At 42.0% G+C, this 14,500-nt stretch overlaps 1 protein-coding gene across 4 annotated transcripts in view; it reads left to right on the forward strand.

The window, feature by feature from the left end:
• The first annotated feature begins 364 nt into the window (after nt 1–364).
• LOC131563204 (6-phosphofructo-2-kinase/fructose-2,6-bisphosphatase 4) overlaps nt 365–14,500 on the forward strand; it is a 32,879-nt gene continuing 18,743 nt past the window's right edge. For all 4 annotated transcript variants that reach the window (XM_058813122.1, XM_058813126.1, XM_058813125.1 and 1 more), the window contains exons 1-4: nt 365–488; nt 7,795–7,911; nt 11,462–11,558; nt 13,894–13,960. In XM_058813122.1, the coding sequence (XP_058669105.1) occupies nt 383–488; nt 7,795–7,911; nt 11,462–11,558; nt 13,894–13,960 (387 nt within the window). In that variant the 5' untranslated portion in view covers nt 365–382. The remainder of the gene's footprint in view (nt 489–7,794; nt 7,912–11,461; nt 11,559–13,893; nt 13,961–14,500) is intronic.

A 14,500-nucleotide genomic window follows, 5' to 3' on the forward strand; every position in this document is an offset into this window, starting at 1 on the left:
GGGGAGAGCCAAATGGGATGGAGGAAACCTATGGTTTATGTTTTTCTGCATCGCTATTAATTTAGCCTTCAGGCCAAAACAGCTTAATTGGAAAAATGTCTCACTCAATGCATGGCTTAAAACACACTGGGCGTTCTATATTTAGGTTTTGGGTTGGGTTTAAAGAAAAAAAAGGAAAAGGCTTTTCAGAAGCAGCGCGGTGTTCCCTCAGCAGCACGGCCCTCACCGGGGCCGGGGCCGGGCTCTTCCCTCCCGGGGCGGCGTTGCCGAGCCCGGGGCACGGCGGGGCTGCGGCCTCCGGGCCGGCCCTGCCCCGGGGGCGGCCCCGCTCCGCCCCGCCCGCCGCCGCCGCCGCAGCGGTGGGAGCCGGGAGCGGCCGAGGATGGCGGCGGCTCCGGGGGCTCGGGAGCTCACGCAGAACCCGCTGCAGAAGACGTGGGAGCCCTACGACAACGGGCTGCCCGCGGGGCACAGCGCGCAGCGCGGCGGTGAGCGGGCCGGGCCGGCCTCAGGGGGCTCGGGGGGATGGAGCCCAGCCCCGGCGCATGGGGTCGGTCACTGCGGGGCGGCGGGCCCCGGAGCTGCTGCGGCTGGTTCTGTGCTCCCGGGAAGGCAGGGAAGCTCAGCTGGGTTCAATGTGTTTGCTGGTTGCTTTTGTTGGTGTTTTTGCGGGTTTGTTTGGGTTTTTTATTTGTTAGACGCGCTGGTGTCAGGGAGGGTTTGTGTTCGGTGTATTCGTCTTGGAGAGAGGCCTGAAGATGTCACAATGCTCTTGTTTTGGTTGTTGTGTTCCTTTGTATTTTTTTTTCCTTTAAGGCCAGTGCTGTATCAGCCCATCTGTTCCATGAGTTAATGACTTCCCATATTCTGAGGTGCAGCCAGCCAAGTCATCCGCCTCCTGAGACTTTGGCTGCGGCGTTTGTAAACCATAGTTCATTAACAAACTTTGCCTCACAGGTTGTTTTTGACCTACTCTTCCTCTCATTTCCCCCCTTACTTAAGGCACAGAGGTCCGGTACACGGCCACATAATCCTTTTGCAGACAAAAGGGTCTTTGTCGTGTGGAATTGTTTGTGTTTGTCATGCAGAGATGCTGTGCTGACAGAGGTGAGGCTCTGCCGGTGTGGCAGGAGTCCATGGGCTGCAGCCTTGGCTCTCTGCTCCTGCTTTGGTCCAGCCCTTGCTAAAAGAGGAAGCCAAACCCCCTCCCCCACAAAAAAGCCCCAAACCACCCCTCACTCTCTTGTTGTGTGCTGGGCAAGCAGGCAGGAGCGTGTTTCTGTGGGAGCTGAATTACTGCAGCATCTGAGCCATGGCAGATTGAGATGAATGCTGAAGTAGGAAGAGAGTCAGAAAATGTGTATAAATGCTTTATAAACACGCTAAGAAAAGTGCTTCATTTTAGCCTTAATGTGGCATCTCTTTTCCAAACAGAGTAATATCTGTTATAACTCTGACACAGATACTGTTTTACAAAAATCCCCCAAACCCAAGAACAAAATTGCATGTGAGTCATGTGTAACTTGATGATGTACATTGTCTTCTTGGCAGAATTGTTTAGCTTCACTTGATTATAAATTTAAAAATATTTCGCATGCCAGTGGGGTTTTTTGTAGGACTCTGTAAGTTTAATGCTTAAGACCCCTTATAAATTGTCAAGGGACCGAAATGAGAGTGCACCTAGACTGCAGCGGGATTTATTTTGCCTTTGTGTTGTATCCACAGTGCAGTCAAAAGATTTGGAAGTAAAGTCATTTGGAGATAGCTCTATTAGATAGAGCTGTTTAGCAGCTTGAGTTAAATTATTACTGTCATGCGGGCCTTATACTTCAGAGGGAGGAAATAATCAGCCATAGTGAAAAAAACCCTTCTGCTAGAAGAAGAGATGGCCTTTTTTTAAAAATAATCCTTTTGCAGCCCTACCCATAAAAAGTCTGCAGTCATTTGTGATAGATAAGAATTACAAACAGCCTGCAAAGGAACAGAAGTTACTCTTCCTTGATTAAACCTTCTATCTGGTGTCAGCAAACTGAGAACACTTCATGATTTTTCCCATGCAGGGGGGTTGCAGACTCCTTATCCCTGGGATTTCCACGTGTCCTGTGTCGCCCTGTGCTCTGGTGAGGCAGTGTGACCTGTGGGTGCTGCAGCTGGCAGCATGGACTGCCCAGATGCGTCACGGGGGCTCTGTTGGGCTGACCAGGTCTGGTTCTTTGCTGCTTCAGGTAACTGTGGCAGGTGATGCTGCTCCAAAAATACCAGCTCAAGATGCAAGTGGTTTTCTTGTCCTCAAGTGTAGCTTTGCAGTGAAGTTAGTCACTCTGTGTTGAGTTTCTTGGCTAAACAAGATGACCTCTTTCAGTCTCCTTTGGTTGGTGTTTTTTTTTTTTTTTTAATTTTGCTTTGTGCTGCTGACCTTTATCTGCACCACCTTTAGTCTTTATCCTTCTAGAAGGTGGGTGAGCAGAACTGTACACACTTCCAGCTGAGGCCTCAGCAAGTTTGTCTACAAGAGTACTCACCAGTGTTAGCTGGTTTTACCGTGATTTTCTAAAAGTTGTAGCAACTGCTGTTGTCTTGGGAAGAAGAAATGTGTTGAGCTGTGCCAGGGTTCAGCTGTCACAGGGCTTTGAAGAGCCAGTTCTTTCAGTCTGTGCAGTACAAGGTCTTTGGGGAGGAGCTGTGTCCGTGTGCAGCCTACAGAGCAGGCAGCTTTTACAGCTGGGGACACAAGGTGGCTGTTCTGGTGACTTCCAGAGTCACACCTGAGGGCACTGCAACTTCGTCTGGTGCGTATGAATAGCTGTGGCTTGCCTTTTGTGGTCACCTGTGAGGAGTTTTGTCTGTGAATAGGTTGAATGAAAGCTGTTCTTGGCATTGGATGTTCAGATTGCTGTAACCTCTGAATCAAGCTGTAAACATGGACATGAAAAACAAATAGCTGAGTAGGCCCTAGTGAAAGTTGTTTGGGGAGCCAGCAGAGGATGTTTATAGTGAGAGATAAATAGTGAACTTCCTGTGGTTAAACATTCCTCCCCAGCTACAGTTAAATGCTTTGTTTCTCGACAACTGCTGAAATTTGGTCATTCTAATAAATGTCATTTGCTGATACAGCAGTAGAAATGTTCGTCCCCTCCCAAAAAAGTATCAAATTATTATCTCTGCTCTAAAGAACACTAACACTACCCTTTGAGCACATGCTGCTTGTGTGTATTTATGCTCCTCATGCTAGGAACTGAAAATAGGAGAGGGAATGAGGTGAAGATGGTGCCTGAGGAGCAGGATGTGAGGTGGGATCCTTGCTGTTGGCATCAAAGCTGTAGAAGCAAAAGGTGACCCTGAGCCCTGAGGAAGGGATGACAGAGCAGATCAGAACAGCTGGTGGCACAGGGCTGGCCAGGGGACAGATGTGAATTCTGGATGCCTTGGACCAAGGTGATGGTAACAACTGGTGGTTTGGACAAAAAGAGGAGACACAAATTTGAAGGTGATGGACTTCTTCAGGTCTAGGAGCAGATGCTTTTCAGGAAGAACAGCAGGACGGGGAACTCCTCCCCATGGGATGCAAAGAAGGGAGACTGGTTGTCATTGTTGATCAAACAGATATGATGGATTAACAATGGTTAACTTGGGTAAGTGATGGGAAAAACATGTAGGGCTGACCTTATTTGGAAGGATGGTTGTGTTGGCTTAAAGTCAGAGAAACTTGTGTATGAGCCTCAAAACAGTGCAGGATTTTTGGAGAACAGGCCTTGAATTGAAGGCCATAGGAACTGCAAGAACACTTTGTAAACTTCAAATCTCTAACAGTAACAGCTTGATACAAAAAACATGTGTCCTTAACACATATAAGGAAAAAACAAAATCTAATTCTGGGTCAAAGGGAAGGACAGCTGATAATTTGTTTGGTAGTAAGGGAACCTGGAAGATATCAACTCCTGACTCGGATTTCACAAGGTCCAAAAGAATTTTGAGGGCTGATGAATTGCAGCACAGCTCATCTAGATTGTTCCATGTCCCAGTTTGGTTTCACAACCTTCTTTTGCATTTGTGTCATTTCACAATAGAGGCAAGAAATAAACATGTCATTTCTTTCTCCTTGACTGTTAAGTTTTAAAACTTTAGGAAGGGTAGGCAGTCATCATTTTACTCTCGAGCTGCAACTTGCTGTGTTGTTCTAATGTTTAAGAAATATTAAACTGGGATAATGACTTTGCTTCGGTTGCAGCATTTCATCATTGCCATTTTCCCTCACTGATTGGAATTTTGGGTGTGTTTTTTTTCTATGTTCCCTCTCTTTGGTGATGCTGTTTATAAACATGCATTCCTAAATGTATATATCACAAGCATCTGTTTTAAAGAAAAAACTGACTGAAGAAAATGGTGTACAAGCTGTAAGTTTTGTTTTACTATTCTGAGTGCCTGTGTTCCTCTAACAAAATCAGTGTTGATGGCACATCCACAGGTTGGGGCTGTCAGAAACCCTTAGGGGTTACATATGCAAAGCAGTAGTGAAAAATGAGATTGTTTTGTGTGTAGAGATATTTCTGAAGATAAACCTGACAGTCCAGTGGTGAGGAGTGGAGAGAAAGCTGCCCTTAGGAATCTGCTTTGGTTCTAACTCACACACCTGTAACCCACACTGAAGTTTTTATATAAATTGAATGATGGTGAGGTGCTGTGAAAAGGGGGATTTACCACTGTGTCACTGGGATATATGTAATTTGTGGTATGTTTGGCTATTTTTATTAGCTTACTTCCTTGTGTCAAACTTGCTTACGTTTCTTCAAGGGAAAATGTAAACCACGAGACGCTGATAACAAAAATACCTCCATGGGAATGACTATTTCCCCTGCTTGCAGGGAGTGTTGGCAATGTTCTGTTGAGAAACTGTGGTTTAGATAAAGATAATTAATTTCTTTGCAGTATTTGATACATCCATTTGATACATACCAGCACTTGGCATTCTGTTCTGGTCTTAACTTTTTTATTCAGCTAATGAGCAAAATTAAGCATTGTTAATTACATAGGATCATAAAGGAGGAAATAAAGTCTCCTGTGCTGAGTCTTTGTGTGTTGAGAATGCTGCACAGAGGTACAGAAGAAGTGAAATAGCTGCTTTGTGTGCTTTTATTTTTAGTCCTGCCATTTAGCTGTGAATGGGCTGTTTTGGCCAGCCCAGGTGCCTTTGCTTCTGCTTGCCAGTGCACAGGTGTGTTTGTCACTGAGTGCCACCTGTGCAGGTGGTGTGAGGCTGCAGCCATGGGTGGCCATCCAATCCAGAACACCAAACATTTCTTTGGTGCCCTGAATTTTAGACTGTGAACTGTCCCCCTCTTGTTAAGGACAAGCCCGGAGGGGTGGCACATTCCTGTAGCACCATGGCCTGTGTAGTGTTGCTTACAGGGCTGTGGCTTTTTGTAAAAGCAGATTTGGGATCATTGGCATCCTCCTTACAAACTCATCTGTCTTTACAGAATAAAAGCACTCTTGGTCAGCCTGGCACCTAAAAAGAATAGGATTGCCTCTTGTTTATTGGGATATTTCTCTTGGTTTCTGCTCTGTGGTTACTCAGCAGAGTGATTGGAATAGCAGGTGAGATGTGCCTGTTAAACTGGACACATGGGGTTCTGACAAAGGCAGCTTTGCTGGTTTTGTACTTTCTTTGAGGATATATGTGTAAAAATGGAGGTGGTAGCAGACTGGCACTGAATATCCCTCATGCATGTTGTAGTTGGGTTGATCTAGTTTGCTGGTTGGTTAGAAAATGTATCACAAACCCATGCAGGCCTTAGGAAGGACTTAATTTAGAAATTTAACTGTTGATATAATCTGTGAAGCAGCCATTTAATTTAAGTGGTTTGCAGGACTCTTCATGGAAGCTTCCCAGACTTCAGTTTTGCTTCATACAGGTTTATCGTGGCATTACTGGAGGACAGATATTCTGTGAGAAGGTGAAATTTGTATGGCTGACCCCAGCAGCAGAAAAAGGAGAGAAAAAAAAAAAAAGGAGGTGCTCTAAGAACAAAAAGTTGGTAAATTCTGCTTGGAATGAGTAGAAAAGCCTGTTACAGCACAGTTCCTTGCAGAGCCTTTCTGTACAGATCCTGGTTTGTCTTTTACTGCTCTTACTTCACTGCTTGTACCGAAAAATTGTTCAAAACTTGAGCTAGGTGTTTCAGGTGAAGGACCCTTTGAACAGGCTTTGAAGAAAAATGTCTTCTCTTAAAATTTCTTGGGGCCCCGGGGTTTCTCTCACCTCAGTATTTTATTGCACTGTCCGTAAAGCCCGAAGCAGGGCTGTTAACTTAATAAGCACTGTGCTGTTGGCACTCCATAGACTTTGTTGTTTCCCTAGAGACTTCAGCCTCTTGGAGAGGGGTTCACAGCCTGAACTTATGACAAAGAGGAAAAGAAATTATTACCCTTCTTGTTTATAGGCTTCTGCTCAGAGGAGCTTTCTCTGAGGGTTTTTATCAGTGTCCTTCCAGAGACTTGGCCATGTTTGGATGGATCTGTTTTGCTTTGCATTTAGTTCCCTGTAGCTGTCATTACAGGGAGTAGTTGCCTGTTTCATGGATTTGAGGTTGGGTACCATTTTACCTCCTGTCCCTCATGAAAAGTTGTGTATTTTTAATGTTTTTTGGTTTGTGTCTTTCATTGCGCATTTTAAAACAGTACATCTGCCTTTGCTAATCTGCTTGTTCTTTTTTGATTCAGTTGTGTGAACATTCTGCACCAGGTTTATGCAAGTGATTTTGTGGGATGGGAGTTTGGGAATTTTGAGCAATCGCAGCCCTTTGTACAACAATTCAGTTATGCCTTAGAGCTAATCACTGAGATTTGGTCTTTTGATGTGAACTGATGTCTCCTCTGTCAAGGCACCGAGGAAATCAATAGACATGTGGATTGTGCAGAAATGAATTCCCTTAAAAATAGAGGGTGGAGGGAGCTGGTGGTATCTGCATCACTTTAATATCTTCTTTCTTTTTAGGCAGTTCCTTGTAGCTGTGATAGATTAATGCAAGGTATCCTTAGTTTTGTGCTGTTAAAATGTTCAAAAACTTGTGATTTGAAAGGAAATGCACAAGATTTTCAGATTACAAATACAATTCCTTCATCCTCCTACCCTGCTGAGTTTTTTTTAATTAAATGCTATGACTTTAATTAAGTGTGTACATATATCTATATTAGATTATTATACTTGATTGTATAAAATACTTGTCTTATTCTTAGTAACAGTCAAAATGAGTTCTGCTCAAGAGAGATTTTAGTGTTAATTATACTTAAAGGAGAAATAATCAGTAGTGAGTAGCTTGTTTTACTATAATGTATAAAGATGTGTTTGTCATGCTCGTTTTGCTCAAAATCAAGAAAAGGTTGAACCATGTTTAGATCTTGTTTTAAAAATACAAAAATTATTTTAAAACTGTACACCTTGCTGTTTCCTTTCAATGCAAGCACTGAACTGAGGTACACGGGGGCATAAGATGCCAGTTGTCTTTATTTTGGTATTGTTTCTGTGTGCCAACACACAAGTTTCTTCTTTCCTGCCTGTTTGCACCTCACATGTCCATCATTGCACTACCACTGACTCACCCTTCCAAAATTCCTAAGAAGGGAGATCAGAGTCCCTGTCCTGCTGTGGAGCCCCAAATGGTGCCACAGTGCATGAGCTGCTTGGGGACACCTCCTTGGGGGGCTCACAGAGAGGGGTTTTCCCTGCAGCAGCAGCAGCCTTTGCTTTGTGGGAATGCTGTTGGTAAATCCTGCTTTCCTGTGTTTCCTTTGCAGTATGTATGACCAATTGCCCTACTCTGATTGTCATGGTGGGTCTCCCAGCAAGAGGAAAAACCTACATCTCCAAGAAGCTGACACGCTACCTAAACTGGATTGGAGTGCCCACAAAAGGTGATGGGTTTACTGTTGTTTACAGCAGAAGGACAGGGCACAACCTTAGGGGCTTTATAAACCTGATTTCCAGTAATTTTGTTGCCAAGTTTGACTATTTAAAAATCCTTCTGCTTTGTTAATGTATTTTTAAGCAATAACACACACAGGCACGTTGCTGTTTATATGCTAATTAATCAAATTATTTTGACTGTTCCTTTATCTTCTTGTTCTGTCAGGTGCCTAAATCAAACTTTTTCCCTTATCATGAAACACTGCCCTTTTTTGTTTATTTACTTTTTCCTTGTTTCCCTTCTCCTTTCTTCATTTAGGTGAAAAGGAATGTTGTTTACAAGCAGTTGAGCAATCGCCACTTCTGGGTTAAACTTCCCGACTTCTCCATCTTTTTTACTCTGTGAACTTTGTGCTACTTGCAGTTCTTTACTTCTTTATGTTTGTGTAATGACTTGCAATTCTTTGTCTAAATACCAAGAGCCCAAAGACTGAGGGAGCCACTTGTTATCACCTCCTTAAAGATTTCTGTGTGTGTTTTGGGCAGGAAAAGGCTCAGATTGGCTGTGCCAAGGAGCTCTCTGGGCTCCTGTGGTGTCTTGTGGGCCCATAAACAGGACCTAAGTGCGTTCGAGTTCTGAGCAGCCACCTCCCCTTCCTTCTCCTGTCTCTGTGCAGAAGAGCAAGACACATTTGGTGTGCTGGGATTCTGTGTCCATTGCAGTAATAGTAGCTTCATGCCTAGTTAATAATTTAAATGACATTACACATATGAGGTCATACTAAAGTGTGCAGTTTTGGCTGGCTGTGCAGAGATGTATTTCCTAGTCACTCTAAGAAGTCAAGATGAAAAATTCTGGCCTATATTTAAACTGCCTTTTGATTCTAGGGTAAAGCTTTTTGTGTGGGTGTTTTCTTAAGTTTTTAGGAACTTGTCTAATGTGCTTTATTTAGAAGAGACATTATGGGGGATGTATTAAGTATGAGAATTTACAGGACTTAAATAATCACTTTATTTTGACTGTTTTCACACGGTTTAACCCTTATGATGACCAATATCAGCTAGTTCAGAGTTCAGTTTTATCCATTAGGCTGAAATGGAATAACAATCCAAGCTGTTTAGCCTATATCCAACTGACAAAATACTTGTATGTTAGATACACATGTAACTTAAATTTCTGACATGTGTTATGTATAAATGTCATTGAGTTTGAACACTTCACTGTGTGATCTTTGACTAGCAGAAGTCCAGTACTGGACAGCAGAAAGATATTATCCACATCTGGTTCATGCTTGGTTGAATGCATCCCAAATACTAATTGTGCTGTAGGTGGTGTTTGGCCCAACTGTAGGAAAAATTCTGTGGGCTACTGTGAGCAGCACATCAGAAAACACACTCACTTGTGCTTGACGAAAAACAGGTAGAGCATTGCTGCCTGATTTTACAAAAATATGCAACCCAAAGTTGCCATATGAGGTTCTGTCCTTGGTTGCTGAGTATTGTTTGTCTTTGTTAGAAAGGGCGGCTGAGATGTTCTCAGCAAACCACAGAGCCTTTCTGTTTGTGTCTTCAGTGATGCAATTTTACTGAAGTCACTGTGAAACACCTCACTGCCTGGCTGAGGGGATAGATGACATTTTCCCTAATTCTTCTACTCGGTGGGACTGAACTGATACAGGATCAGTATCAAGTAGCCCTAACATCTGCTACCCTTTGGCTCTTAATGTCTTAAAATTAGTGTGTGCTTAATTTAGCAGGAGTTCTTGTTCTCTGAGACAGATGGTTCAAATGGTGAGGTTATGTAAACCAGAGAAAAGATAAATGCCATCTTTTCATGTAATGTTAAGCAAGGTGGAGAGTTCAAGAACTGAAGGTGGAGGTAAATACCCCAGGCTTTTGGTGATGGTTAAATCATTTCAGTCATCATTTCTGTGCTTTCTTCCTTCCAAAATCCTCTGTTGTATAGAATGGGAAATGGTTAAAAGTACAGGGGACTTTTGTCTGTGCTTTTTGAAGGAAATGAGGTCAGTTAGATGTCTGAATAGAATTGTGTTGCAATGTGGTTTTGAGATACTGAGCCTTGGAAGCTTTTTTGAATAGTTGTGGTTGTGATACCAGTGAGCTTTGAGAAAATTTTCCATAGGCATGGCTGCTAAGAATAAAGGCTGGAGATTGTCCCACTAGATAGCACTTTTTCCTCTGCTCTGCATGGCCTCTGGCAGTAACTATTCCTTCTCATGAAATTCATTATTTTTTACAAGAACCCACCTTTTCATGTAGCCACTGTGGCCAGTGCTTATTAAAATCACCATCACAGAATCACCTGGATTGTTCGGTAATCCATGTCATGATGCATTCCATCAACACTCCTGAGCTCAAACAAAACTTGACTTTTGGGGAGAAAAATAATTTTTATATCTTTATCCTCTGCCTCCAATCCCAGCAGCAATCTATATACAGCAGCTGGTTCATGAGCTCTTCTATTCTTTCTTCTTTCTTAACTACAGCCTTGTAATTGAGTCTACTGTTTCTTTTCCTCTTTCCAGAAATAAAGTCTGGCAAATAGAGTTGTACCTTGGCAGCATCTCAAACAGAATACTTCAGTGTGGTTGAATTCTAAAAAAAAAAAACAAAACCAAAAGCTTTGCAGTTCAACAGAAAAAACCTGTAGGTCTGAAACAACTTAAACATTAACTGTATTTCAGAGGCCTGCTTTCAGAGCCATTGAATGAAATGAATGAGGGTTCAGTGTCACTCTGCTCTGGGGCAAAGCAGAACTGTCTTGCCCTAATCTCATACCTGATATTGCAGCCTGATGTTGTGTTTGGCCATGGACCTTTTGCACCTTTACCCAGATAAGGAGTAGATGGTTTTTGACCACTGAGAAGAGATCCCAGTGAGATTGTTTCATACTTAGGATGATTTTAAAATTATTTTGTTTTGGCAATTTGTCTTTTTTTTTTCCCAGTAAGTGGAACAGGGCTTGTGAAATGCTAATCCTTAAGGAATAGAAATATTAGAGCAGTGTTCTGAAAAAATGTTTTCACTACTGCAATTTTAAGTTTTGTTTACTTAAAGCAAGATTGTTTAGTTCTATTTAGAGCTCTGCCTTGTGCTGAAATAAGAATTGTAAGTTTTGGGAGGTGTTATCTGAATACTGTTTCACTGTACATATACATAGAAGAAGAAGAAGAAGCTAATGATAATAATAAATTACTGTTAATACCAATAATCATTACTAGTCCTTTATAGACTTTGAGTAACTCCTGAAAAGGAGGAAAAGAATTTCTTTTTGTTGCCCAGGCAAACTGGCAGACAAAGGCACTACAGAGTGGCCACTGAAGCAGAGTGACTACAGCCCAAATGTTCTTTAGCTATTTCCAAGATTTATTGCTGTCTTGGCTATTTTAAACCTCACAAAACACAAAAAGAAGTATGATAGGTTGACTTCTTACAGGCCAAGTTATTTTATCTTTGCAGGAAGTTTGGTTATAAAGTTGTCATGACCTTTTCATGTTTCTGTTGTTGGCTCTTGCTAATGCTGGTTTCTCTTGGCAGAATTTAATGTTGGTCAGTATCGTCGAGATTTGGTGAAAAAATACAAATCCTTTGAATTCTTCCTGCCTGACAATGAAGAAGGTTTGAAAATCAGGAAGTAAGTTTTGATTGTGCTTGGTACACCATGCTAATTGTATTAAAAGGATATCCTGTTTAATTTGCTCTTAGAGATTGCTTGAAGTTGCATTTTTGTATGATCAAGAAGACCCTTATGGAGACTGCAGGAAAATATATTCTAGAGAAGGTGGAGTAGTGATTTCTTTAGGCTGATTAAAATTTGGGTGTCTTTTTTTCTTGATTTTTTCATCTCAAGCATCAGAAATTGAGAGAAGTTCTTGATTCATTTTCATTAGGATGTGACTACTGTTACTCCTGTAGATGCTCCAGGATATTTTCACTGAAAAACTATTTTAATAGATAGTAATAACTTTTCTTACCTTCTTGTAAAGTACCAGCTAATAAATGTGACTCCTTCTGCTGCATAATTCCTAAAATCCCATTTTAGAGCTTTTGTTTGCTTCATAAAGGAAAAAACCCACATAACTGCTTTTCTTTTTGATTTGTATAATGAAATTGTTCATCTGGAGCACTTTGAATGCATTCATCATTATCTGTTTAAATGAGTGAGAATCAAATGTGATCATTTTCTCCCTGAAATTGTGGGTTTGGCCACCATACAGGTGCCTCATTCATTCCCTCAATGCACAGCCTCAAAAATTGCCATGTTTTGCTAATGCTATGCAAAGCAAGGAGAGAAGCAGAGTTCTGTGTCCAGATGAAGCATTTGAGTCTCTGCTCCTGCCTGGAAAGAGGCTGTGCTTTAATGTAGGGCAGACCTTCAGGAGAAAGGGTCAGAGCAAGAGGGAGCTGCTTCTTTCCTAGAGGAGATCAAACAAGAGGGCCTTTTGATTTTCTTGGACACTCACTGTACTTTTTAGTGTGTTCAGGAAAGCCCTTAGATTGTGCAATGTGAAAGAGAAGGAAATGAGAAATTTGAGATGGATAGAAATAGTATTTATTTAGGCTACTTAAAATATGGACTGCTTTGTTTTTAATTCAGCTTCGCCTTATACATCAAAACCATCTGGAGTTCTTTTGTGGCTGTCCTTGCCTTGTCCCCCCTCTCTCTTCCCTTTCTTCCCCTCAGCAGCGCTGAGTGTTGCTAAAGCCAAAGGAGAACAGGCTGCATAAGAGCCTCCCAATCCTTGGGGATAAGAGCAGTTATGAGGTGCATTAGCTTTGCAAGCCACTACTTTTTGCTTACAGGTAGAGCCAAACCTTTTAATGTGCCTCTGTGCCACCTATTAGGCTAAGTGCTGAGGGATGTAGCATGAAATGGGCTGTGTGAGATGATCTGCCTGGTTAGCAATGAGTAAAGAGGGTTTGTATTTATTCAGTGAAGACCTGGGTGATGAATCTCAGCTCCTGACATCTGTTAACTGTGCTAATGTGGAAATACTGTCAGGATCCAAAAGCCTTCATTTCTCTTTCAAGATAAAGCTGTGCTTCCAGAAGGTGTTAAATAGAGCAGTTATGAATTTCAGTCGGGAAAGAAAATTTAGGAGTAATGTAGGGAAGGGCTGTTGAAATGGGCAGGCTTTTATGTTGGTACTGCAGAGAGGCTGTACTTACTGGGAATAAATGGGGCTTTGTTCTGCTAACAAGTAAATCGTGTACAATGTTGCCCTCCAGCTTTACTGATGTGTTAGGAATCATAATGGACTTTGAAGATAATGCTAATGCTGGGGACAGAGGAAAGTTGCATATTCATATGTTCTTGTCCAGATTTAACACAAGTGTAAAGTATGTCAGGGTGGGGATTTTTGGTGTTTGTGCCCTCAGCTGTCTCCAGTACTAATTACACTGGGTTGGTGACTGCAGTGGGATGGTATTTCACCTCAGTCACTAATACTTGATGCTACCTTTGTTTTGCTCTCTATATTAACAAATTTTTTCTACATAAGCAGTTTTCACACAATAGCTCAAAAGAGAGTTAGTGGATAACTGAAAAATAGTTGCCTCTCCAACTTGGTGCCACAAGATAAAGGCCTTGAGTTGATTAATTTTGTTTAATATTTTGTAAATCAAATTAAGAAGCAGTTATGAATGAATAGGTAATTGGGAAAAGCATGCAGTTGCAGGGATGTTTCAGTGATGTTATTTTAGATCAGTGGAAGGGTATCCTTCAAGCAAAGCTGATAGGTGTTCTGTGGACATGAGTGGCTGTGTCAGTGACGCAGAGGAGCAAGGTGACATGACCACATTTCCTTAGTGTAGCTTGGCTGATCTCTGTTGAGCTGATCTCTTTTCCCTATGTTTGGAGAGAGGTCTGTATTTTTGAGATAGATTGTCTTAACATTTGCAGGGCCCTTTTCTCCCAGGTGCATAACAAGATGCCCTTATCTGTATTCTGTGGTTCTTTCCCTGTGCAGACAGTGTGCCTTAGCCGCGCTGAACGACGTCCGGCAGTACCTCAGCGAGGAGAACGGGCACGTGGCTGTAAGTTTCTTCTTGGAGATACCTTCTTGAGGTGCCTCTGCACCAAACTCTGTGTGTCTGCTGGATTATACGCAGCCTGAGTAGTTACAGCAGCTGTCCAGTACACCAGATTTCTGCCTTTTGGTAGTTAGGTCTACCTTGTTGCTGCAGTGAAGTGAATGCTGAATTTGAGGGTGATGATGCCATATTGAGCAACTACCTTTTGAGGGTTAGCTGAGAGGAGGATAACACCAAGAAAAACTCCACCTCCTCTTCACATTGCTATAGGACAGTGCTCCACAATGTGCCATTAAACACATCTGTCATTTTACTTGCATGCCTATTTGATAGTTTAGTTTTCCAAGTGGAAGGTAAAGACTTGCTGAACAAAAAGTATTCTCTTGGCACTTATTACTGGCATGAGAATGTCTGAAAAGAGCAGGAGAAACTTACAATGAGTTAGTGCATACCTGAGTATTTAATAATGGGATGCAAAACACCAGTTCCTCAACTACTGACATTATGTGTTGAGACTAATTTTTAAAGTTTTTGTCTTAAGAC

This window comes from Ammospiza caudacuta, chromosome 12 (genome assembly GCF_027887145.1).
Source record: "Ammospiza caudacuta isolate bAmmCau1 chromosome 12, bAmmCau1.pri, whole genome shotgun sequence".
In the NCBI taxonomy this organism is placed as follows: Eukaryota; Metazoa; Chordata; class Aves; order Passeriformes; family Passerellidae; genus Ammospiza; species Ammospiza caudacuta.